Source organism: Opisthocomus hoazin, chromosome 6 (genome assembly GCF_030867145.1).
Source record: "Opisthocomus hoazin isolate bOpiHoa1 chromosome 6, bOpiHoa1.hap1, whole genome shotgun sequence".
In the NCBI taxonomy this organism is placed as follows: Eukaryota; Metazoa; Chordata; class Aves; order Opisthocomiformes; family Opisthocomidae; genus Opisthocomus; species Opisthocomus hoazin.
The window spans coordinates 67,042,363-67,068,835 of NC_134419.1; the positions used below are offsets into that span (position 1 = coordinate 67,042,363).

Below are 26,473 nucleotides of genomic sequence, written 5' to 3' on the forward strand. Positions count from 1 at the left end.
GTCGGGGTCAACCCTCTACACACTTAATCCCAAATGTGTGTTGAGCATGTAAATAATCCTCTTCCCATCTTCTGAGCATTTATGTGTGAAAAATTAGGGTGATATTGTAGGCTTTCGCCTGAGTTAGCTTAGAATGCAGAGATTATATGGAAGACCACTTTACTTAGAGAATTTGTCACCCTGAATAACTCCGTGAGTTTGCTGATCAGTTAATCATTAATTATTAATTTAGTGCCTTAAAAAAAACCTACCACCACCACCACAAAAAAAGAGAAGAAAAAAGAAAAAAAAAAAGAAAAAAAAAGAAAAAAAAAAAAGAAAGAAATGGCTAGGGACCTCCATAGAGCAGTGTTGCTGGCTTTTTAGCTCCCAATTTGCCTTCAGCCTTGAGCAATTTACTGATACTGGCTCCCAGTAGCCTGGGGTTATTCACATTCTGAATTTGTTGGGTGCTGTTGCCCTCATATGAATTGGGGAAAGGCAGATGAAACTTGCAGACAAGCTTTGTGTGGCTGGTGTGTGTGGGGGGAGAAAAGATGGCAAACATCATGGAGCTTGGTCTGCAGGCAGGAAAAGGAGACCCCAGCATGCCAGAGCAAGCGGATGGAGAGCTCTCATTCTTCACATGTGAATCTGTCCGCCATCTCTTTGTTGTGCTGTGCGCTGCCCAGTGCTCATCCCTTTGCTTATCATTAATTACACTCTGTAAATATGTGGACAGGGCTACTGATGAGCTGTGTTAATCTCTGTGCTGATATAGCAGGATCACTTAGAGAGGAGATGAATCTCCTGAAGTGGATCAGCACTGGCCTTGCAGATATCTACCTCAAAGGATCACGTATTCTCTCTTGTTGCCGTGCTGTTCTCTCTCCTGTCTCTCATAGAAGCATCACCTGATACAGGAACATGACTGCCTTTGATCAGGAGCCTTCTAGTTGTCCTGAAGTTCGCTGTCTACCTGCTGAAGTGACTGCAATGCCTTTCCACTCTAATTTGTGGAAAACTGAGTTATATAGTCCACTGTGGGGTATATGCAAAGCACTTTGCCAGTTTAGAATTGACAAGATCTGGAGGAGGGTTGAATGAATGGAAGTAGTAAAATTTAGTAGTAAAATTTTATGGGCATGAAAGTTGTTACACCACCGAATACTGTGAAGAGCTTCTGAGCACTTTTGTGACTTATGGGCTCAGAGATTCCTAATAATTTTCTGAACAATAGGGATCCCTTCAGGGATGTGTTTGCAACATGGAATGAAACCTGCACTACCGTTTCTGGTGATGCCGTGAAAAGCCGGAATTGAAGACTCAATAGTCAGCAGACTATTAAGCAGGTATTCTTTATTGCGGCGCCGGGCACACGGGGGATCTCTCCTCCAAACGTGTGCACCGAAGAGACACAGTTACTAGGTATTTATGCTATGTTAACATACATATTCATTACATTTCCAAGAAATGTTTATCATAGTAATGGCTTTTCCAAGAATTCATTAATATATGGTAATGTCCGTCACACATGTTTGTTTGGCGTCTCTCGGCAGGGGTCTTCAGATTATCCTGCAGCCTCCTTATCTCTGTAGTTTGCATACCTGTTCTCCCAAGGCCCAGGCGCCTAAAGGGATTATTCAGGAGTCCCTTGTCTTGCAACCGTCTGAATTATTCACAAAGAACCAAGACTTGTTTCTGACCACCTGAAGTGATAACATCCCCTACATGTTACATTTGTTACATTTACAGTTATCAATCCCTCCTTTTCTTTTGAGGATTTGTAGCTAGAAAGCTATGAATCCTCACTATTCTATTTTGTAGGTATTATTTTCAAATTCCTTTAGTCTTTCACGCCAAGGCTCTGGGAAAAGTATTTTCCAGTTTCTACTTGGTGCCTAATCTTGTTCCTTTTCCAGTCACTGTACGTCTCAACTGAGCCCTGACAACACCAAAGGAAACATTTGAGAGACATGCAAACAAGTATTCCCAAAACCACCAGTGTGATCATTCCCATGAACAATTGTTTCAATCACTCTAAATTGGGGAGCCAAGAGGTTAAATTTTGTTCCCCTACTTACAAGTGGGTTGTCTTCCCGTTTGGCTTGTCTCCATGATGTTCTTAATATGCCTTTAGGTATTTGGGACTGATTAAATATTCGGTCCTGGCTGACTAGATGACCTATGGTACACATTCCCTTCCAACCCACAGGGAGTCGCTTTCTGCTAATGCCATCACCACACAGCCACCAATACGTGTTGTGTAATTTACAGGGCCCGTCAGTGGCTGTGAGATTAGCTCTGCAAAATGTTCTGCGGTTTACCCAGCCAATTGGTACATTCCTAAAATAATCCCAGTTCGAGGGGCTATAGGTTTCTAATTGGGTTCTGTTACAAAAATCTATATATATCGCGCCTGTCCCTTTCAAATCCCAAGTTCCTACTTCTACTGTAGTTTTGTTGATCAAATAATCATTCCACCCATCTCTGCAAGTACAATTTTTGTGTGTATGGAAGGGGGTCAGCACGAACAAGTGTTGGATCTTGCTTTCCATAGGCAGCTATTATTGCTGACCAATATCTGGGATTGTCACAATTCCAATGAGTGGATCATACCCCGTATAAAGGGAGTCTCAAGTCACCTTTTGGTAAGGCAGTACAAATCCAACAATCAAATCTTGGTCCAGTTATGTAGTTCAAGTTGTCGTGATCGCAGTATACTAAAAAGCCTAGGTTTAACAAAGTTACCACCGCAATCATAGTTTCAAACCACCAGCCTTTTCGACCATCCATCCTGATTTAGGAGCCTTCTTCACTCGATGGATCCAGGCCGGTTGTTCTTTAATCTTGATTGCAGTGAAGGTAGTCAGCAATACCTGGTAAGGTCCATTCCACTTCTCTCTCAGTGGATCACCTGAAAAATTCTTAACATAAACCCAATCTCCAGGGCTAAATGGATGGATCGAGTGATCTAACCCTTTAGCCCTGGTACCCAAAACATTTTTACTAATCCTTTCTAATTGTTTTCCTAAGGATATAACATAATTCTGTAGATACTGATTTCCCAACTGGTTCAAATCTTCCCCCTGATATTTATCCTGATATGGTCTCCCATATAGTATCTCAAAAGGGCTCAAATTTTCTTTGGCCCTAGGTTTTACACGTATCCGAAGTAGTGCAATAGGCAATGCTTGGTACCAATATAGATTCGCTTTTTGGCATATTTTTGCATCTTTTCTACTTGCCCACTGGCTTGTGGTCTGTAGGGCGTATGTAACTGCCAATTGATTCCTAACAGTTTGCTGACCTGTTGCACTACTTCTGCACAAAAATGCGTCCCCCTATCTGAGGAGATAATTGTCGGTACCCCAAATCGAGGTATTATTTCATTTAATAATACCTTAGTTACTTCCCTTGCTTTATTTGTTCTACAAGGGAATGCTTCTGGCCAACCTGAAAAGGTATCAGTAAGTACTAATAAGTACTTGTACCCTCCTTTTCTTGGAAGTTCAGAGAAATCAATTTGCCAATGTTGTCCCGGTATACTTCCCTTCCCAATACCGCCTAATTGTACCCGGTTACCTGTATTGGGGTTATTTTTAAACATGTTTCACACTGTTGGGTTACTTGTCGGACTGTAGTATACAAATTTTTCCCTATTAATTTCTGATTTAAAAATTTGTACAGGGAGTCCGCTCTCCAGTGTGTCCTATTGTGTTCTTCTTTAACCACCCCCCATATCTGTTTAGCAGGGATTATAATTCTGCCATCACTTAAGTAGGCCCACCCCTGGGATGGAACTTGGCCTCCTAATCCCTCTATTAATTCTTCATCAGCTTTAGAATACTCAACGTTTTCTTGGTCACTCAGGTTTCTATTTCTATAATCTGGAATTCAGGCTAAAATCTCTTACATTCTCTCTGCTGCCTGTTTAGCTTCAGAGTCAGCCAACCTGTTACCTCTTTCCTGGTCAGTGTTACCCTTCAGGTGTCCTCGGCAGTACATGATGGCAACTTTTGCTGGTAGTTGAACAGCTTCTAATAGTCGAAGGATTTCCTCAGCGTATTTAATCTGCTTCCCTTGCGCAGTTAGTAGTCCTCGCTCCTTCCAAATTGTCCCATGAGCGTGGACAACTCCAAAGGCATATTTGGAATCTGTCCATATATTTATCTTTTTCCTTTTGTTAACTCCAGAGGCCTAGTTAGGGCAATAGTTTCAGCCTTTTGAGCTGATGTTCTAGCAGGTAGTGATTGAGAACAAACTACTTCGGCTGCTGTTGTCACCGCATACCTGGCCTTTCGAATACCTTGTCCGACAATGCTGCTTCCATCCGTGAACCAGGAGTCCTGTGCATCTTCCAGGGGTTCCTCTTTCAAATCTGGTCTGCTGGAGTACACAGTCTCTATGGTTTCTAAGCAATCAGGTACCAATGGTTCAGAGATTAATCCGCTGAGAAAAGAAGCTGGGTTCGTAGTATTAGTCCCTGGTATCGTAGAAATTAGGATGGGGAAAGCCAGTAGTTCCCTTTTTGTTGCAGTACAGCTGATATTCTGTGTGAGATCGGTACTGTGATCTTTTGCCCAAGGCGAATTTTCGGGCTTCCTGAATAGTCAAGACCACCGCCGCCACAGCTTGCAGACATCCTGGCCATCCTTTGCTTACTCCATCCAGCTGTTTAGCAAAATAGGCCACAGCTCTTTTCTAGGGTCCCAGTTGTTGAGCTAGGATCCCGAGCTATGCCTTGTCTCTCATAAGAAAACAGCCAGAAGCATTTAGTAACATCAGGCAGGCCCAGAGCCGGGGCCTTCATTAGATCTTGCTTAAGTGTCTGAAATGAGTTTTGAGCTTCTTTGGACCAGATCAATCCGGTGGGGTTGTTTTTCAAAAGTTCACATAAGGGTCTCACTATTATTCCATAATTATAAATTCATAACCAGCACCAACCTGTCAGTCCCAGAAAGGTCTTGAGCTCTTTTACCGTCTGACGGAGGGGAGTCCTGCAGATGGCTTCATTTTGTTCTGTTCCTAGTTCTCTTTGTCCAGACAGCTTGCATCCAAGGTAGGTTACCCGTTGCCGCACCATCTGAGTTTTCTGTTGAGAGACTTGATACCCATTTAATCTCAAAAACTTTAACAAACTGATAGTCTACTGTATACAGTCAGGTTTTGTTTCAGTTGCTATTAATGTCATCTACATACTGTAAAAGGGTTCCATCTCTGGAGGGCGGGTTCCATGCTTCAAGTTCTCGTGTTAGTTGATTTCCAAAGATCGTTGGGCTATGCTTAAAACCTTGGGGTAACACTGTCCAGGCAAGCTGGGTTTTTTTTACCCGTGGTAGGATTTTCCCACTCAAATGCAAATAAATTCAGACTTTCTTTGGCTAAAGGCAGACAGAAGAATGCATCATTTAAATCCAATACCGTAAACCATACTTGCTACCGCAGGGTGTATGCCCCTAACAATATTATTCACTTCTCTTAAATCCTGTACTACCCAGTAAGTTCCACCTGTTTTTGCTTTTTTTTTTTTTTTTTTTTTTACTGGTAACACAGGAGTATTGTATTCTGATTCACACTCCACTAGTAGTCCATACTGTAAAAAGTTACCTTGCTTCCCCTCTTTTTCATTTTGTTTTTCTGTTGCTTAACTTCTAAGAACTTTGCTTTTTTTTTTTTTCTTCATTTAGAGCAGCAGCTAGCAAAGCAGCTTGTAACTTGATACCTTTCTGTTCTAATCACTTTACACAACCCTTTGGAAAATCCAGAGGGGTTTTCCTTTTGGGTTTTTTATGTTTTTTTTCAATACTGCGTTAAACTTTTCATCTCCTATACTTTTTAATTGTCCACAAAACCGCATCAATTCTAACATCATAATTCAATTAATTGTTTCCTTGTGAGGGGATCACCTCGCTCCGAAGCTCATGTTACAATAAAATAACTTCTCAACTTCCCCACCAATCGGTTAACACAACACACACACACACACAACCTAGAAGCGATCTTTTAAAATCCTTCTGTTTACAAACTGTATCACCTAAGTACAACAATATATACAGGCAAACCACTTCAGTTAACATGTTTATATACATAGAGCTCTTTCAAAACAATATATACAGTATATTCAATACATACCCCAAAACCAGAGTCCCTAAATGATCGATCAATGCCAAATAACTAGAGAACTTGTAACCCCACAATATATACCAACTTGTATTTTAAAACCAATCCCCAAATTCCCAACTCAATTCCTAAATCATGCCGATTTTCTTTAAGCAAACCAAACCCCATACATTATTAAGATGTTGTTGAGTGAGGGGTCTCCCCCTACTTTTCCCAATGTTGCCGTCTAGATCCTGGGAGAGGCTCTCAAAATCCCCCCCACGGGAAGACCCTGCACTGATACTTAAGAAATCATAAACCACGTCCCCGAAGACTCAGAGTTCAAATACAACAGTCCCAAGTCAAAAACTGGAAATCAGCAGAACATACCAAACGTACGTGGTGTTTTTTTTCTTTTTTCTTTTTTTTTTTTTTCTTTTTGACTTATTTGTCTTTCACACAGAGGCTTCATACAGTCACACAAGCTTTCCAATGTGCTAGAATACATCCTAAGGGGCTTTTCTTTAAAATACCACTGCTTTGCTGTCTCCCGTTTTACTTTGTTGATTCTGTACCTCTGTTAGTCTTTATCTTAACAATTTTAATCTGTCGTCCCCTTCTGTCCCGCTCTGACCACGTTCCAAAAATGTCACAATTAATATTCTGGTCACAAGAAAAGAGGTTCACCGTGCAAGGTGGTTTTTTTTTTTGGTGGTTTTTTTTTTTTTTTTGGTTTTATGATGCCTGATGGGTATGTTAACAAGCCAGTATCCGAGATATCCGATATCCGAGTTCAATACCAACAAATCCGTATCGCCAGAAGTACAACTTAAGCGGGTTTCCTAAGCGTACCATACCGAATGTACGTTATTACAGAAGTACAAAGCTTAACCCATGCTTGTACCAACGCACAACTACCAAAAGCATGTTATTACAGAAGTGCAGAGCACAACCCGTGCCTGCACCAGCGCACCAATACCCAAAAGTACGTTATTACAGAAGTACAAAGCTTAACCCATGCTTGTACCAACGCACAATTACCAAAAGCACGTTATTACAGAAGTGCAAACCTTAACCCGTGCCTGCACCAACGTACCAAGACGTACACCCTCAGGCACTAGTAGCCTGGTGTACAGCGCTCAGCGTAGGACGTCTCCTACGACTTATGAGAACTCTCCAAATGACCGGTCTCACATACCAAAACAGAGAAAGAAAGTAAAAAAAGAATACCTTTACTCGTTTAGATGGTCCTTGTCTGCTCCCGCAGTGATCCGAGTGAGGCGAGGAGTCCCTCCGGGAAATCCCGGGGGTACCCTAGGGAGTCCTGTTCTCAGCGGGTCCTGCAGCCGAGCAGAGCGGGTCCCATCTGGGGTGCCAGAAATGATGCCGTGAAAAGCCAGAATTGAAGACTCAATAGTCAGCAGACTATTAAGCAGGTATTCTTTATTGCGGCGCCGGGCACACAGGGGATCTCTCCTCCAAACGTGTGCACCGAAGAGACACAGTTACTAGGTATTTATGCTATGTTAACATACATATTCATTACATTTCCAAGAAATGTTTATCATAGTAATGGCTTTTCCAAGAATTCATTAATATATGGTAATGTCCGTCACACATGTTTGTTTGGCGTCTCTCGGCAGGGGTCTTCAGATTATCCTGCAGCCTCCTTATCTCTGTAGTTTGCATACCTGTTCTCCCAAGGCCCAGGCGCCTAAAGGGATTATTCAGGAGTCCCTTGTCTTGCAACCGTCTGAATTATTCACAAAGAATCAAGACTTGTTTCTGACCACCTGAAGTGATAACATCCCCTACATGTTACATTTGTTACATTTACAGTTATCACTGGTTATATTTTTTTCTGCTTTCATGCCAGCCAAGTTGTGTCAAGATTCAAGGCTGCTGGATTAGGCAGTCTTGGAGACGTGCTGGCCTTAATTTGGAGAAGTGGTCCATTGTATTAAATCTGGATTTAGTAGTTCAGTATACTATAGGGTGAGATGGTGGGATTTCTCAGTGCCAGAGACTCTTAATCTGTACTGTAGTATAAGCCATTGAAGATAAATAATGGACAGGAGTTGGCATTTTTGTCATGCAAGCCTTATAGCAGGGTATTCAGCAGGGTATTCAGGTGTAGTTTCTGCAAAACAAAAACAGACTGTGGAGAGGCATGCATGTAAAATAAAACACCTAAGGAAATTCTTGCAGGACTGGAACATCACTTGTTTCCAAAGAAAAAATATTTTTTCTGATTATCCTTTCTCCATCCCCACTTCTGTCTAGAAAACCAAAACAGTCTATTGAATTTTTCAGGTCATTTAGTTTTGTGTAAGCTCAGCTTGAAATTGCATTTTCCGGAGTGTTTGTATTGCCTTAAGGGAGCTGTATTTCAGCCTGGCCTGTTTCCCCACTCTGTCCTGCAGGCTGATTCGTCTTTATTTCATTCTCAACCCGCCAGCTGCTTGCTGCCCAGAAGGACCCCGGCCCCTGGGGTCTCCTGGGAAGCGCAGCGTGGCTGTCTGGAGCCCGGCCCAGAGGAGATGGGGGTGGGAAATTTCCTACCTGAGCTGTATTGCTTGGAGTGAGCAGTATGACCGCAGAGAAAAATGCAGCTCAGCATTCAGCTAACTTGAAATTAATTTGGGGGAGATTAGTTTGATGAACAGAAACAGTTTAATTTGGCACTATAAGGGTGTTTTCTTTATTTTGTTTAAAGAAGTCCCAAGTATAAGCTTTTGCTTTTTTGGAATCAATATCACTTGGAAATTTTTTTGCTTTTATTTCTTTTTCCCAGAGCAAAAGGTTTTCATCTTAATTTAGGTTGAAAAGTAGGCATTTCTGTGGGGTGGCAATGCTAGATTTCCCTCAGTTCAGGGGAACAAAATGTTTATTTTTGTTTTGAAATGGTACATTAAATGTGAAATCTCCATTTTTCAGCTGAATTCAGCTTTTTAAAAAAAAAAGTGAAGATTTTCATGCAAAATCACTCTGGCACAGAAAAAACCATGGTTATTTGTTAGTTTTCACAAAAACAAGCTAAGCTTCTTCAACTACAAAGTAGAAATCAGAATCAAATGTCTCAGCTTGAATCAATGAGGGTTTTTTCTTTTTCATTTTTTCTCCTGTCAGAATTCAGTTTTGGAAAATACGTCCAATTTTCTGTATGTTTTCTTCCATTCTTTTTCAACTAAATCATTTAAATAACAGAGTGCTGTAGAAAATATGGTACTTGCCCACGTCTGTCCCTGACATCCCTGCTTCTAGTTTCTTCTTAGCATGATTGGAGCAACGAGAAGTGGAGGCCTCAGAACAGCCTCTTGAAATGCTTTGAAGTTACCCCTACAAGGCTGTGTCGAAAGCACCCCATCAAAACAACTCGGGAACCAGCTGTGCCATTCAGGCTTTGATTTGTGCCTTAACCGCATGTGACACTTCCTTAGTAGTTACATTTGCGCCGCGGTCTCACCAGGCAGCGTTCTGGGGGAATGCGCTGTCGCAGTTTTTCTTGGCAAGGTTGTGTGTTCAGCCTCTCCGGTCCTCTCTGGTTTTCCAACTCCCAAACCACAGCAAGAGTTGCGTTTATTGAATCTGAAGTGTCTTGCCTCAAAGGCAAGCGGGGACAGGGTGGAGGACAGCGGGGGCTGTGGTGCAGGAGCATTGCCCGGCCAGAGCATACCTGGTGAGTGATTTTATGGACAGCTTGCTGTAGGTGACTGCCCTGCATATTACCACTGCCTCAGGCAACTCCTGCTGTTTCCTGGGTCCCTTTGTGAGATTTAACTGCAAAGGGATGCTCATGCTTTTGATTTCCACGCATTAAGAACAGGCAGAGCTGGATTTTTGTTAGTCATCCAGGCAAAAATCCAGAAAAGCCGTACTAGACACGTGCTTTTTACTTTGAATGTATACCCGGGAGCTGAGCAGGATTCAGCCCACTCCTGTAAAGCTGGTGTTATCCTGCATTTTGCGGGGTTTATCATAGATGAGTGACATCTTCAAAAATAGAGGGCATAAGAGATCTGGGGAGAGGCTTGCAAAGGGCTGGGAAAGTATTGATGCTGCCTTCAGTTGTAACTGCAACTTCAGGTAGAATTACTCTGTTGAAATTTGACCGGGACACAGAGATTTTATTTAATATGTTTAGGACTGGATCCAGGATCCACTGAACTTGGCAGAAGTTGTGCTGCTGTCTCCAATGTAATTAGGCTCTGAAACTGGAGAACCAGCTTTCTGAAACCTCGCCGTAATTGTGAGCAGTATGAACGGTGTGATTTCTGGCAGGGCAGGGCTTGTGCTGTGCTGCATGGCTTCCCAGAGGCTCTCAAGGGGAGTCTTGTTCGAGCCCCTCTGGAAATATAGGGAACAACCTAAAAATGTCACTCTCCTCAGGTTTTAGCTGGGAGCAGGCTGCACTGCTTCCCTTGGTGTAAGGAGAGGAGGTATACAAACCTCGGCTGCTGCAACTTGCAGCGACCTTATCCCTCTTTTAGGGGAAGGTGTGTGCAGGGTTTAAGTTGTGATGAAAAGGATATTGTCCTTATTTCCCCACTCCACAGCATCGGTTCAGGCTGACACGGGCTTGCATATGCTGACTCAAATTTGCCTGGCAGGTTTCTTTTCACACCTTGCTGGAAGCAGCTTGGCTTTTATCTTCCTCCTAAAGGTCTCTGCGTGGGGAAATAAAGAGACAAAATGCAAATGGGGGGGGAGGAAGTGGATCCAGTAGAGAGAGGAATGCTCAGAGCATTTATTCCAAAGCCGTTAAGTTGGGCACTGACTGCATAGTCACGTACCAAGGTCTCTTACAGTTTGAGCAGGTCTCTTCCCGGTATTATGCTGACAGTAACCGACTGCTGCAGCCGTTGTGATATTGATTAATCCTTTGGCATTTTTCTGCAAAGCTTTAAACTCCTCACCCAGCAGCCTTTCAGCTGGGAAACCCAAATGAAAGGTGTGGCGGGTCCCACTGCTGGGGGAGGAGGAAGAGGGAGGGACATGTGGCTTTTGTAATAGAAAAGATCCTTGTTGCACAGGAGAACATACATGAACTCAACCCTTCGGGGGCACATTTTTCATTTGCACCTCTTTTAGCCAAACTCTGAAGTACCTGTTAACAAAACAAAGCAATAACCCCCAAGTGTCTACTAAAAATTTCCCTAGATGCTTTCACAGCCCAAGCAGATGCAAGGGAAACTAGCTCATTCTTGAAACCTGGAAGGAGAAAACAATGCTGAAATGTTAAAATGATGCAAAACCAAAATGAAGAGGTGCCCCAGAGCTCTTCCTGAGGCTGGTCCCATAGAATCCAAGGGAGTGAACTGTATGACATTAGTTATGCTAAAAAAGCAAGGAGCTGATGCTCAAATTGCACTTCTACTGAGGAGCCTCTGTTCTTTCTGCAGAAGCTCCCATCCCTTCTGAGCCCAGGAGCCTGTACAGAGGCTCACAGGTTACAGCAGTGCATAGCTGCCTTTCTGGGAGAGAAGGGCACTGGGCAATGTAGCTGGTAGCTAGGAGGATTACATCTCCCTGTGAAATCCGAGGTCAGAGCACCAAGGATATCGGAGGGAAGTTATATTCACCTGTGGTCCCCTATGTACTGCTTAACTTTCCTCTCCTCCTACCTCAGTTTTGCAAGGGCCTGACTGGGGAGTGTTTGTGGCTCGCCAGAAAGTTAGTCAGTGGGTCCTGAAGGCTCTGAATCTCCTTGAGCACTAAATATACAGCTAAGGTTTTGCCTTGCTCAGTGTCTAAGCTGAGTGTCATGGTCTGTGTCTTTCTATTTTACCGCTGCAGAAAGGTTGATAGCATGTGGAAATTCCCATGTTCCTGGAGCCAGTGACAGCAGATAGAGAACAACAAAGCTCATTGTGGGCAAAATGGACTGTTTTGCTGGATGGGGATCTTCATTAACAAACGTGCCACTTCTTTCCATGGAGACTCACCAATTTGCTGTAGCATCTTGAGAAACAGGAAAAGTCAGCTGTAATTTCTGATTGGGCTGTTGAGTTAAGAAGGGAGCATCTGATTCCATCGCTGACATTGAATAACCATAGCTGTAGAGAGAGCAGCTCACAATGTTTGATTAATTCCTGTTGGTGTATTTTATTTCAAATGCAAAACATTTTGAGATTAAAATAAATGTTACTGGTGACATGATGCATTAAGCTAATGATTTTATCAATTTTTTTTAACTTACTTGATCCTATAATACTGCAACAGTAATGGAGAAACGCTAAGCTCTCCTTTGGGTGATTTTGGATGCCGTGTGTATTGTTACAGAGTCTAAAGGAAAACTCTTTTTTTTTTCTCTCTCTTTCTTTTCCCTTTCTCTTCCTCCCTCCCTTTCCCTTCTCTAGGTGATTCTCATTCTAACAAAACTCTTCGACTTCAACTTGGGGAGTGTTACGGAGAGCTCACTGTGGAGGTAAGCAGACTATAGAAATCACAGCAACTGGCATGGAGCGGTTGCACTGTGTCTCTTGTAAAACTGGAGGATGAGCGAGGGGAGGAGACAGGAGGTAATCTGAGATAACTGGAGTTGCCTTTTGGAAAAGGGATGCATTATTAAGAACATGTTGCTATAACGAAGTGGGGTCTGCAAACGAGAGGGTTGCTTGATATATGGGCATTTTCCTGGCACGGAGAGGAACTTGGTTTCATTCTTGCCTTTGAGTGTCCTTAAACAAGTCTCTTCATTCCTCAGAGTCTCTGCTGTGAGGCTGGCCATGAGAACAGTCTCTACAGATGGTACATCCTTGCTGGAACAGTGTCCAAGATTGTGTACAACACAGTGCATGATGCTATTATTAGCTGACCTTAGCCATGCTCTTCAGCCCTATGAGCTGAGGTGGCCATCTTGGCGGTGTTATAGTTTGGCTGTGGCTGGCAACAAAAGCGCCACGCGGCCGCTCTGCCGCCCCTCGCCCCGCTGGGGGGCAGAGGAGAATGGAAAGAAGCAGGCAAAAACTGGTGGGTCGGGATAAGGGCAGTTTAACAGAACAACAAACAAAGGGAACAGTAACAGCAATGATACCGATAAGGAGAAAACACAAAACAAAACAGCAGACCGCAGAGAGTAACTCTCACTGCCCGCCGCCGCCGTGCGCTCCCGAGCTGTGACTCCTTCCTGCCGCTCTGCTCCCCCCAACCAGAACCCAACATGGTGGCACATGGTATGGAATACCCTGCTCTGTTTGGCCAGGTTGGGTCAGCCCACCTGGCTGTGTTCCCTCCTGGCTCCTGGTGAAAATTAACCCTGTGCTGGCCGAACCCAGGACAGGCGGTGAATCTGTGTTGCCTTGGGCTGTAAGGACAGCAGCCACTAAAGGGCTAGAGATATCACAGTGAGGTCCTGGTGTCTCCTCCGCTCTGGACAGGCTCAGATTGTGTCATGTGCCTGCCATGCTTCTAGTCTGGCGTGGGAGATGGAGTGTCCTGGACTGGGGAAGCACACTGCTGAACAAAGCGTGTGCTTGTACTTATGTGTGTATGTTTTAAAAAAATATCCTCCCACCTCCAAAAAACCCTAAACCCACCCCTAAAAGCAGGCCAGTTCCTTGACGTCTGAAATCACCAATACTTTCTACCTGCTGGGGATTGCCCTTCCTCCTAACATCCTGCCTGTGACGTGGAAATGGTATACCTTTAACAGAACTGTTATTAGGTGTTTTTTAACCCTTAGGACAAAAATAAAAAAAAAGGCAGCCAGGCATTGGGGAGACCAAGTGCCTTGTGTCAGATTTACCTGGTGTATTGCAGCTGTTGCACAACCTGCTGCAAGTGTGGTTGGTGCAACTGTCAGTGCATTGTAGCCATTGCTCTGGGTGTGAGCATCTTCTTGGCAGATGGTCTCTCGTACTTTTCTTCCCAGCTAATTTAAAAGTCCCTGTTTGGAGCAGACTTTGGGCATGTGCTGCAGGTTTATTCCTGTTAATGTATTTAAGGGTTAATTGTTCAGTAGAGCTCTTGAAACTCCTCAATTTGCACAGTACTTCCAAAGCCTAATTGCACTGTACCATGGTAATCTGTAAAAGTATAAATAACTGTGCAGCTAATAAGAGAGAACACAGTCATTTCCACTTACCCTGGTAGTTTTCAAGGTATTAAAGCCTTAAAAAACTTTTTTCCTCTTTACCTAACAAGTACGAATGGCACTGTGATTGTACTTTAAATGTAATTGCCAAGCAATCTGCTCTGCATAAATAATGTAACAAGCAGGAAAATCCTGTCCTAATACTGAACTCGCAGCGTTACCTGAGCTCTGCAGAAAGGTAATAGCAGCATCCCTTTTGGAGTTTTTGCAGAGTGACAGAAGTGTAGTTCATCATCAGTACAACCAAATGCATCCAGTACTCGGTCAGCTGAGGAAACACACTGATTTAGAGTGTGTTTCAGTGTGTTCTGGAACACTTCTGCACCTTTTCTGCAGTGAAATAGGGGCCAGTGTGGGGCCTAGAAACTCGGAGAGGTTGAGAAGTCAGAACCTCCTGAGTTCTCTTCCAAGGTCTGGGAGGAAAGTTCAGGATTAAGAGCTAGTAGGTAGAGCTCCTGGGCTCTAAACCTTAGCTTCCCACCTGGAAAATTCAGGAGTAAGCCATCTTGTACTTCAGAGGGGAGTGTGGAGTCTTAGAGGACAGTTATGAGTATCTTTTGAAAGGATGTTGTACAAATGCAAAGAGGTACTAGGTGGAAGCAATAAACTAAAAGAAAGACTCATTTTCTCAGAATTTGCTGTTCTATTTGCACGTTAAGGCCTCTGGATTAAGGCCTCTGGATCTTTGCATTATTTAAATTGGTACTTTTCAATATTTTCTTTTAATTTTTGAAACCCTGAAAATTTCAAAAGGAGGACTTGTCTTTGCAGAGTGAGTTTAAGCCTTCTGGCAATAGGTTTGCTTTCCTTAGTTACTTTTTGTAGACTCCTTCAAACCCATCTTTGAGTCCCAAGAACTGGTGGGTCACAAACTGAATGCAACTATCAAGTAATTATCAGAAGGAGGTCTGGAAATTGCCAGGTGTGGTTTTTTTCTTCTTCCTGTTTTCTGGGAACACGGCACACCCTTTCCGCTAACCAGGAGTCCTGCCCGTGTGAGCAGTGATGCTGTGTGATATCTGTTCTGAGCACTTGGCAAACACAGTTGCTTCCACAAGAAAGGAGTGGCTTTTGTGGCAGAGAGCAAGGAATCACATGGCAGTACTTCAAAGGACGCTAAGATAGAGCGGAGTGCAATGCAATCTCCAAATATCATCTTGCCATTGCCTGTGTCATGCATCAAAAGCTTCTTCCCAGTTCCCCCTGGGTTATAGCATGAGAGGCTTCTTTTAACGGAAAACTGAATTGCCTTATAAGAGAAATTTCTAATCCTTCATCTAAATACAAAGACAAGTAAATCAATAAGAAAACATCCTGAATGTAATTAAAAAAGGAAGTGAGAGCAGGAGAGGGATAGAGAAGAATTGTAAGTTACTTTGGAAGCTGCTCCTATATCAGGCTGATACAAGTTTAGACAGAGGAAATGCTAGTCAGCATTTGAATGCAGGATCACAGGCATTGCTCCAACAAGCAAGTCCATGCTTCTGGGGCCTAAAAAATCACAGAAAAGGCCTCCATTGCTGCTGAAGCAGCCAGCTTCAAGGAAGAGAGACACACTCAGTCACACCCCTTCTTCTTGTGAATGCCACATCTCTTCTTGGTCACAAGGGATACCTGTCACTTGTGGTTTGGATTTTTATTTTTCCCACTGAGTTGAATAGAGGTGATCATTTTCATCCTGTGAAAGGAAGCTACTTTCTTGTGGTTGTGCTTGTGATGGTGTGAGACATCAGAATTTGTGGGGAGAGGTCTTTTCACAGGTCTGTAAATATAACTGAAATTATTTAAGCTTTTCAGGCGTGCAAACCCTTCATCAGTTATCAATGTCTAGCGAAATATCTAACCGGGTAGTTGAGAATCCAGCTGCATCCTGCTTGCTTTAAGTAAAAATTGGATTAAAGGTTGGACATGTGCTTTCTGTAGAATTCCACCACCCTGCTTCTTCTCCATCAACAAAAGGAAGACAGTTCTCCCTCTTAATCTGTAAATTTATGTGGTTTTGATCTGAAGTACTGTTGGAGCACCTCTAACTCCCAGACCCTCTGTAGGCCAGGATCCTTGCATTACATTTCATTGCCTATGATGCACCTTAAGCACACAGCAGTCATCTCTTGTGAAATATGAACTTTGTCTGTAAAGAGTAGGGGCCAGGCTGCTTCACAGGAATTGCAGTCGAAGAAGGCATCTGTTGAACAGAGGTGAATGAGAGGGTTAGATATGCAAAATACGGTGTCTAAAAGGTGCCATTCACAACCAAGAGATGAAAGGTTGGGAGGTTTTTTTGGACTATTTTTCTGTTCAAAATCTCAGGCAAATTTTTTTAGGAGGAGGAAAGAGAAAGTCTATTGAATGGCTTGTTTCTTCCAATGTGTGTAACACTTTCAGATGTGACCATAGAAATTGTGACTGTGATAAATGAGTTTTGGTTTCAGGTGTATGTTGTGTTCAGGTAAATTATATGGGGAGTTCTGTAGGTTGTGTTGTAGGCAGCAAGTCCTTGCATTACTTAATTTTGTTGCTGTCCAGTGGTTTCCTTGTGTTGCGAGTGTGAATAAACAGGAGAAATCTATTGAGTTACTTATTCGGTGGGCCTTTTAGATTTCATAGGTTTTACAAACAAAGGAACAGCCTTGTGAACATTTCCTCGCTTGTTGCTAATCATGGAATGGTTTGGTTGGAAGGGACCTTATAGATCACCTAGTTCCAACCCCTCTGCCATGGGCAGGAACACCTTCCACTAGGCCAGGTTGCTCAAAGCTCCATCCAGCCTGGCCTTAAACACTTCCAGGGATGCGACATCCGCAGCTTCTCTGGGCAGCCAGTTCCAGTGCTTCACAGCCCTCATAGTGAATAATTTCTTTCTTATATCTAATAATAATATAATAATAATATAATAATATATAAAATTATATAATAATATAAGAATAATATAATCCTGTCCCCTGTTGAAGCTGTACAGTTTTGAGATAGGGTTATGTAAACGTGACATTCTGGATAAGTATTTAAAGTTGATATTGTAATATGTAAAATGTTTTCAACTGTTTCAGGCAGTGTGGGTTGAACAGTTATTTCTGCTAAGATAACTGGAATAAAAGTTTTTCCACTGTTGCCTTTTTTAGTATCCAGGAACCGTTATATTTATTTGGATTGCAGTAGCTAAAAAGACAGCCTCCACCCCAAGGGAGCTTTCAATCTCAGATGAAGACAAAGAGACGGCAGGGCGATACAGCAGACAGGAGAAGTGCAAGTTAGCAGGGTGGTATTTATGATCAATGCAATAGCCATGACTGCAACACATCAGCTAATTGGGCAGTGGGGAGTAGTTCAAATTTTCTTCCAAAGTGCAAGCACTTGCATGTGTCAGCTCTGAGTCCCTCTACCATTTTACCCACCTTTGATGGGTCCCCTGGAGTTTCCCTTCTCTTAACTGCGGTCCCAGCTAAATTATCTGATGGTATGTAATGCTGGCCCATGCATTAACCAATACTCAAAACCATGACTGTCTCTTTCTGCTTAGGAGGCTAAAATATTGATGAAGGAATTTTTACATATATTCCTTTTTGGTTTATTGTTTATTAACCAAGAAATTATGTTTCTATGGCAGCAGTCAAAAATCCCCAAGCATTTTTTTAGTCTTGTGGCTCCTGTGCATAAAGAGGTAGGTCTGTTGTCTTAGCTGTGCTGAGTTTCAAAAAAAATCTTTTAGTTTTTTAACAGAAACAGCTGCAAAACACAGCAGCAACTCCTAGCTTGGAGCTAGAGGAGTAAAACCTTTTAGCTTTGTTGCAAACTGCCTTGTCTTGCATTGCTCTTTCATTCATTTCTGTTTGAATTGCCAAAGGGCTTTACGCTGTTTCCTCCTATGTCCTTCCTTCTTAAGCCTCCCACAGTCTCCAGAGACCATCAGCATGTGTCAGTGTACTCTAGCATTTGTTGCCTTTGCAAAGTTTTACAGCTTATGCTGATTTCTGTGCCCTAGGTTTGTGTGTTGCAAATGGAGCTGGCTTCAGATAGGGTTGCTCTGTGTGTGTGAAATGGTAAATGCAGTGTGAAATGCCATGTCTCCCTTTTGGGAAGTGGGGCTTAGTCTCCTTGCCTCAAACATAGCTGACTCTAAGATAGGCGAGTAAGAAGGCAGGGATCAGGAGATTCAATAAGCCTGACTCAAATTTCCATATCATCCTCTGTGAAATAAGCTAAACCTGAAATAGCTCGTGGTACAGCCAGAGCTTCCGTAGAGTGTTTCTATCCCAGTGGCAATGCATTATTTAGACTGTGGTGCTGAGAATGGCAGCTTCTGGTTTGTGCCACAACCTCTTGCTCCATACTGGTCAAGCTCCACACGTTTTGAAACAGGGCATTGTAGTTTCTCTGAATTTGCTGTATTGAAATGCAGTCTCCAGACAGACACCATGAACAGCTGACATCTCCCTGCATATTGTCCAATTTGATTGTATTTATTATTTTTTGCTTTTATGCTGACAACATGCATCTTAGATATATGTTATTTTCTGGAGGACTGTATTCAGGCATAAAATTAATGGAGATGGCTTTCAAAGTAGTAATGCTTCCCGTTATTGCATTTTATTTGGCATTTTTAAACAACACTTGCAAAGTGAAGAAATGCTGTGCTGATGAGAAGGGTTTCTCATATCTGCAATCAGCCATCAGGGTATGGCAGGAAGGAGCCAGCTGGGTGTGCAAGCACATCTATGATCTCTCTTGGATTTGAAAACCAGGGTACCCAAAGGTCTGTCAACTCCACTGTTGTTGTTTGTTAGCATGTATAAATAGCCTAGCTCAGCAATGGCTAGTTTTTTCAGGCTGTGGGAGCCACCTGTCAAAATCTTTGTGCTTGAGAGCTGCTAGGTGCAGACTATGTTTGCCGAAGAATGAAGGAAATGGGGACCTGCAGCAGGTGACTTTAGGGGAGATGAGAGTTGTTCCTCAGGGCTCCAAGCACTCAGAGTTGCGATTAGTGTGGGCCTTCAGCAGCATCCCAGAATAATGTGGTTCCTAACCTCTAGTATTCTTGCTGGTTTGTCTTTTCCCCACATTGGGTGATTCAGCTTACCCTGGCTCAGTGCAGTGTGGCTGTCAGTTGTAGATGCCATCTTGGCATGGGAGCCACACTTGAACTGTTTGGGAGGTGCACCGTAGCTGCATGTTGGCCTATTCCTGAGCTAGCTGCAGCCAAATGAAGATCATGGCCATTTAATAAAGACAAGTTCCTTGGCCCGAAGAGCTATAGGTAATCACTAGCTGTAAAGAGTAGAATAAATGCAGCGTGCTTGAGCCAAGTGTGTCTTCTTTGCTCTCATGGCTAAATTTCTGCTTATTTTGGAGAAACAGGTCTTGTTCGCTTGCTCAGGCTGACATACCAGGTTTGACAGAGGCTCCTGACATCTGTGTTTGTCCAGCTGTGCAAGTGTTGCAGCAGACATCAGAAAGTGGATCCTAGTTAACAAAGAGGAGCAAGAGAGAAAACTTTACAGGTGAAAAGAGTTGTTGAGTATCAGCCAGGAGAGAAACTAAGGGGTAAAGGGCACTGCATTAAGTTACACTGTAGGGATGCTAAATGTTCATAAAAGGCTGTACAAAACATGGCTTTTCTGTGCTCTTTTCATAACTATTAAGAACAACAAGAGGGTGGCTTAGCTTCCTTGTGTTTCCTGGTTTAGGGGGGTATCTGCAATAAGAATGCCAGAAGTTGCTGATAGTCAGATGGTGATAACTGTTGACCACCTTATCCTACTGTATAAGTGAAGCCATTTGATGTAACTAATCGTGACCTGATTCAAAAGCTTTTCTCGTTTGAGGTGATTCATTATTCTTTCATTTGAGACTTTCCAGAGACCTATGGACTTCAGGAAATGTACCTAAGGGATTGTTTTGATTTGCTTGGGCTGTGTGGCTGGATGTGAAGGTCCATGGGAATTTAAAAAAAAAAAAAATCAAGGAATGGAACAGAATGAACCATAGATTTAGCCTCCTCAAATGTCCCAGAGAGTGTCAGGTGGTGTCCAGAGCGTATATTTTTTGCAGTTCAGAACAGAAGGAGATGCTGCCATTGCAACAAATGAATAACAAGAGTGAAAACTGTTTTAAATGTTTGTTTTGGGAACAAATCTTGAAAATTAATAGTCTTATCTTAAATTCATAGCTATGTTTTAGAGTTAGGTAAACTCAGTTAAGGTAATAAAAATAAGACCTCATTCTTTAATTCTTTATTTCATTCTTTAAGTATATGACTATCTTTTGGAGAGGTTTCATTTGTCTCCTTCATGTTGCTTCTTTCGCCCTATTGTATCCCATAGGATTTTTCCACAAGGGAATGGTAAGGTTCACACCTCTGCTTTCTGATGGTTCCTTGCTTTAACAAGCAATTACGTTAATGTTGCCTCAGAGATGGAGGGGACCAAGGCGGGCAATGCAAAATTGTGTGAAAAATAGTCCAGTGAATAGGAGTCTAAAAGCATTTGTATGTGTCTTTGGGTGGTGTGTAGATCGAAGTCCCACCTTTGCATATTAAGATGCCTTAGTCATCTTGTTTCATGGAGCTCATTTGTCTTTTGTGAACCAGCCTTCTGGCTGGTCCATTTGTTGTGTCTCTTAATTGCTCCATCAATGACCTTTCTGTGGGGGCGGGGATATCATCAGACGGGGAACCTTTAGGATTTATTAATTTTTTGTTTGCCAAGAAAGCTCTGAGACTAATTGCCAAGACTTCCCAGAAGATACTAGTTTACAAATTTTAATGACACTTATGATTTATTAATGTGCTTCCCTCTGCATCTGCTCATCTCTATTCCTTGGTGGAATTTCTGCTGAATTGGAGGGAATTAATAAAAACAGAACTGCAGATTGTAATGGTGTTTTAAATAGGCTGTTAATTAAAAACTTTTACCCATATTCAGAGTCCTTTATTCGTATCTGTGATTCTCTGAAGACAGACGCAAGTCTTGGCTTTGACTGTGTTCTGCCTCAGAATCTCGATTTGGTAGGGCGTTGCATGTCAGTCCATGGTGACGGCACAGAGATGTCACAGAATTGTGAGACTGACAAAAAAATGTTCCAAAAATCAGTTTTGCTGGTATCAAAAATAGATTTGTTGAATTGAACAGGGATCTTATATTACAAACACTTGGACAGACACAACTTACATGTTCAGGATGTCAGTTGGGAGCTAATATGACATGGTGTGTAGCTAGATCTACTTGAACAAACTTTAATGCGTGACCGAAATTAAATAACCAAAACTTGAGAAGGACCTGGGGGTACTTGATGGATGAAAAGCTGGACATGAGCCAACAATGTGCACTGGCAACCCAGAAGGCCAGCTGTATCCTGGGCTGCATCACAAGCAGCGTGGCCAGCAGCTTGTGGGAGGGGATTCTGCCCCTCAGGTCCACACTGGTGAGAGCCCACCTGGAGTCCTGCATCCGGCGCTGGAGCCCTCAGCACAGGAAAGACATGGAGCTGTTGGAGCGGTTCCAGAGGAGGGCCACAAAAATGATCCGAGGGATGGAACACCTCTCCTGTGAGGACAGGCTGAGAGAGTTGGGATTGCTCAGCCTGGAGAAGAGAAGGCACCAGGGAGACCTTACAGCAGCCTTCCAGTACTTAAAGGGGGCCTATAGGAAAGATGGGGATGATCTTTTTAGCAAGGCCTGTTGTGACAGGACAAGGAGTAATGGCTTTAAACTAAGGGAGGATAGATTTAGACTGGATATAAGGAAGAAACCAAGACAACGCTCCGATAACATTTAATAAATTACAGGTCTAGTGTAACAGCTGTGGATGCTATCAGAGCCCAGCAACACGGGAGAATGGTGGTTGAAGGCGTGCACACGTTCGCTCCCAGCAGGGAAGCTCTCCCTCCAGGGTACCCAGATGCTGGGGTCACTCACTCGAAGGGGGTGAGGGCTCACTCCAGGATATCCAGAAGAAATAACCGCTCACCGAAAGAGGGTGAGGGCACTCAATCCCGGGGAGTTTCCTCCGCGAACGTCTCAACGCATGGGGAGAGTCCCTGATCACAGGCCTGCTGCTTCCAAGAACCATCTCAGGGCATTTCTGGCGAGGGTCCCTTTTATAGCCCTGTTGGGTCTGAACTGACATCGTTTCCAGCCACTGGTCCAGAAGTTTCTCTCAGCCGAGGCACCTCGTTGGCTGGGACCTGCCTGCTGACCGAGGGGTCCCGCCTTTCCCGCCACGTGACCGGGTCATGGTGTCCCAGCGGGGTGCGCTGGTTGGTGCCGGGCCAGAGGCGCCACAGAGGTGGCGGCAGCCGTGCTGAGAAGCCCTGGTTCTTACCGAGGCGGGTGCACCTGCTGCAAGAGGTTCACATTTACGCACGCATGTAACTCACTCTTCAACATGTGCTACACATCCCTGCTCTGTGCTTCGTCCGCAGATCTTCTGCAGCTTGAAAGTGGGGCTGCTTTGGCGAAGGTGTTGACCTCCAGACGTGTGGCTGTGGGAGGACTGGGCTGGTCACTGATGGTGGATGCTGCAGATATCTTTGTGTGAAGAATGTGTTCATTAAATAAGTCGAGAAAGGTCATGTGATTGTACATCAGTTTTGATCTCAGAGATAGCTGGGTTATTGGGATGTTCCTGCTAATAAGTAGGCCTGGCAATTTTTGGAAACATCTTGTTTTCTGGTTGGAGACAAGGAGGCAAGAAGAAAAGGCAATTTAGCAAATTCCAAACTTTCTGAGGGAATGTTCTTAGGACAAGGGTGGAATTCCAGATAAAAGATAGAGAGGACAAAAGTGAGTTCTGTTTTGTTTTCATTTTCTGTTGTTCAGGTAAGAGCACCAATCAGCCATCTCTCTTTTCGTCTCTCCCTCAGAAGTGTTGAATTATTTATACATTGCAAAAGAGCTCCAACAGGAGAGACTGAGAATCTCTCCAGGGAGAGACTGATACTAATCTTATGTGTGGAAGATACAAGTTCGAGCTCTTGCTCTGGATAAGTATAAAGGGAAGTGCTTTTTTATTCCGCAAGTAATTAAATTGTGTAACTCACTGCTACAGGATCTTGTGAGGCAGAAATAGTAAAAGCGTAAATGGATTTCAAAATGGGATTCAATGAATTAATAGAGGATATTTCTGCTGGTGGCTGTTAAACGTGATAGCATGGCAGTAGCCTATGGCTTACATTAATTATTTTATGATATGACGTTCAAGGAACAGACAGGTCTACAGCTTTTGGATCAGTGTTGCAGAAACATCATCCAGTTTTTTGTTACCTTTTCTTTAGCAATGAGCTATTCATGCTTTAGGCGTTCTAATGGAATAGCTAGGATTATGCTGGAGACATGATATGCCACAGTATTTTGGTGGTTTTGGGGTTTGGAGACCTGCAAGTCAAGGGAGCTGGGGGGGACACTATGGGAAGAATCATGCTGTCTTTTATCTCTGCTTTATACTTTCCCCAGAATATTCCATGACAGATTAGCAAGCAATACAAATTTTTGATCTGACTTACTGTGGCTGTCTTATTCAGCCAAGGGATTTGAGTCTTCTACACCACAGGTAGATTCTCCATCCATTGCCCAGCTGGTGGCTATCTTGGATGCTATCAGATTTTCTTAGTAAAGCTAGTTTATTGGACTAAAAGTATGCTTTTTAGTTTAAAAACAAACAACAGAAAACAAAAAAACCCAGACTGTCTTCAACGTAGTTTAATTTTCCAGCCAGTCCTTTCAGGCACGCAGCTGAGTTTGATCACCCTGACAACGGAAACTTAAACCTGTCCAGATCTCTAATCTTTCCATTCCAGAGAACTAAATCATGGAATGGGAAATTTAGGGAATTGAATGCCGAAAGATGTTTCTTGTGTTGATACAGTCATGAGGATCTCAATGTGAATTAATAAAATTTGTTAGGTTGGGGGGGGAGGTGTTTTAGGGAGCTGGAAGAATATGCTTGTCCTTGCTTTTACAGCTTGTATATGCTGTATTTAATAAAGTCTTACTGTCCTTGTTAATCAGTTTCTTTGATTATGAACTCCTCAAGAAGGGAGACATGTTGTCTCACCAGAAATGAATTCTGAGCTCAGGTCTTGTTTCTTTTTAATGCTGGGGCTTTGGTGGAGAAGGGCAGATGAAGCTTTGCCAAAAGGGAATGTGTATTTGAAGCATCACAGTCCCTATGAAGTCATCTTGTTGGGGATGGCAGGTAAAGCATATTTGTAGTGCTTTGCTTGCTGGTTTAGAAAAGTAGCAAGGCAGCGTTCAGGAGGGATTTTGTAGCTAAGAACCTGCTGTTGCAGATCCTGTGGGTGTTGTGACTTGCTGCATCAGCAGAGCTGCATCTGCTAAGAGGAATTGGCTATTGCATCTCTTCTTTATCATTTGGAGCAGCAATTCCATTGCTCTCATTAGAGAGCTGCTCCTTTTGTTGAGTTATCTCATCTTGCATTCTAATTAAATTTGGATGCCGACTGCAAAACTTTTTGCAGGAAGCCACACTTAAAGATGAATTTGTTTTGGCTTTACTACTGTCTTTTTCTGGTCGCTCTTTACTGTGCAGAGGAGTTTTGTTGGCACAGATTAGTAGCGGGATGCATTCAACGTGGAGAAGTGCCAATATTAATGAAAACCAGACATTAAATTCACTTATAAATATGCAGATACATAATTGCAAAATAAGAACTTTCATAATAAATTATGTAAGAAATTTCATACTAGATCAGATCTAGGAGGACATGGAGAGCCCAAAAAGAGATTCCCAGAAAAGAATATGATGAAAACCTTACAAAATTATGTGGTGTGGATAGGCTCTCTACTAAAGCATGTGGGTGGAGCATTCTCTCACGTGAGGAAAGGCTGAGAGAGCCAGGACTGTTTAGCCTTGAGAAGAGAAGGTGCAAGGGGAGGATCTCATCAGTGTGTGCAAATACCTGAAGGGAGGGTGGAAAGAAGACAGAGCCAGGCTCTTTTCAGTGGTGCCCAGTGACAGGACAAGTGACAATGAATAGGCACAAACTGAAACTCAGGAGGTTCCCTCTGAATATCAGGAAACCTTTTTTACTGTGCAGGTGGCTGACCACTGGCACCGGTTGCCCAGAGAGGTTGTGGAGTTTCCGTCCTTGAAGATACTCAAAAGCCATCCAGATTGGTCCTTGCAACTGGCTCTAGATGGCCCTGCTTGAGCAGGGGGTTTGACCAGATGAGATCCAGAGGTTTCTTCTAACCTCAACCATTCTGTGATTTTGTGAAGAATAAAGGAGCATTGGCAAAGGTTCAGAACAAGTAGAAGAATCTGGTTCATAGGACAACATGTAGTTAACTTCTGGATCTCCTTGCTGGAGCATCTTTTGGGAGGTGAAGATCCTAGAAGCAAAAAAGAAAAGAAATCTGTCAAGGATCAGATTACGTGCAAAGACTGTAACCAGACAGATAAAGTGGCACTGCCACTTACTCTCCAGGCAGTCAGGGCTGGATCAGGAGCCAACAGGTTCTTGCACAGAGCAGTTTCTGTGTTGGTGCCACCTCATGGCTTGCTGCGTGATGCGATTCCCCTATCCATGCTAAACCCAGGCTTTATGTCAGCTTACATGATTTGTTTCTTTTTGAGTGAGCTGTTCTTTTGCTTTCTTTCCCCTCTCCCTCCTCTCTCGACTTTTCTTTCCAATTAGGCTTGGGACCAAGTCATATAAATCTTTGATGCTTTGTACAGTGTACAGTGTACTAGAATTTAGTACTTTAACATGGGTTGTGTCTGTTTATATTGGTGTTTTATTATGTTGTGGGTTGTTCCCCCCCCCCCAAATGCACTGCCTTTTTATAATGGCTATAAATAATCTGAAGGATAGAGAAGTATTGTTAAAAAATGTGTAAGAAATCCTCCCATCTGTCTTTTAGTCTGGTCTATCTCTCTCATTATTTCTGTGGTACATTCATTAGGCTTCTAATGAAGTTAATAAGTGTGCAGTATCAAGTGGTCACTTCTCCAAATAATATTTACAGAGGGCTACATTCCCCCAGCCTGGAAGGTAGCCTTTGATTTATTTACTTACAACATATTCTTCATCTGTAAAATCTGTCAGCCCTTTCTTGTACAATATATGCCTGACCAAGTGAAAATGAAAGCTCCTGTAAACTACTGGGTCATGGGAAGCTAGTGCATTTTTACATGTAAAATTTCTGCCTCTCAATAAAAACTGTAAAAGGTTATTGAGGCCATTCTGTAACGAGATTATTAGGGCTTGTTTCTGAGTCTTTGATGGCCAGTTGCTTTAGAGAATTGCCTCTGTAAATGTTAGTAGTCGCTCATATCCAGTTA

The 26,473-nt window shown here is 43.0% G+C and overlaps 1 protein-coding gene across 1 annotated transcript in view; it reads left to right on the forward strand.

Annotated features, from left to right (window-relative positions):
• SORCS3 (sortilin related VPS10 domain containing receptor 3) overlaps positions 1-26,473 on the forward strand; it is a 334,020-nt gene that overhangs the window by 99,205 nt on the left and 208,342 nt on the right. Inside the window, exon 2 of the mRNA XM_075423696.1 lies at positions 12,441-12,508. Coding sequence (XP_075279811.1) covers positions 12,441-12,508 — 68 coding nt within the window. The remainder of the gene's footprint in view (positions 1-12,440; positions 12,509-26,473) is intronic.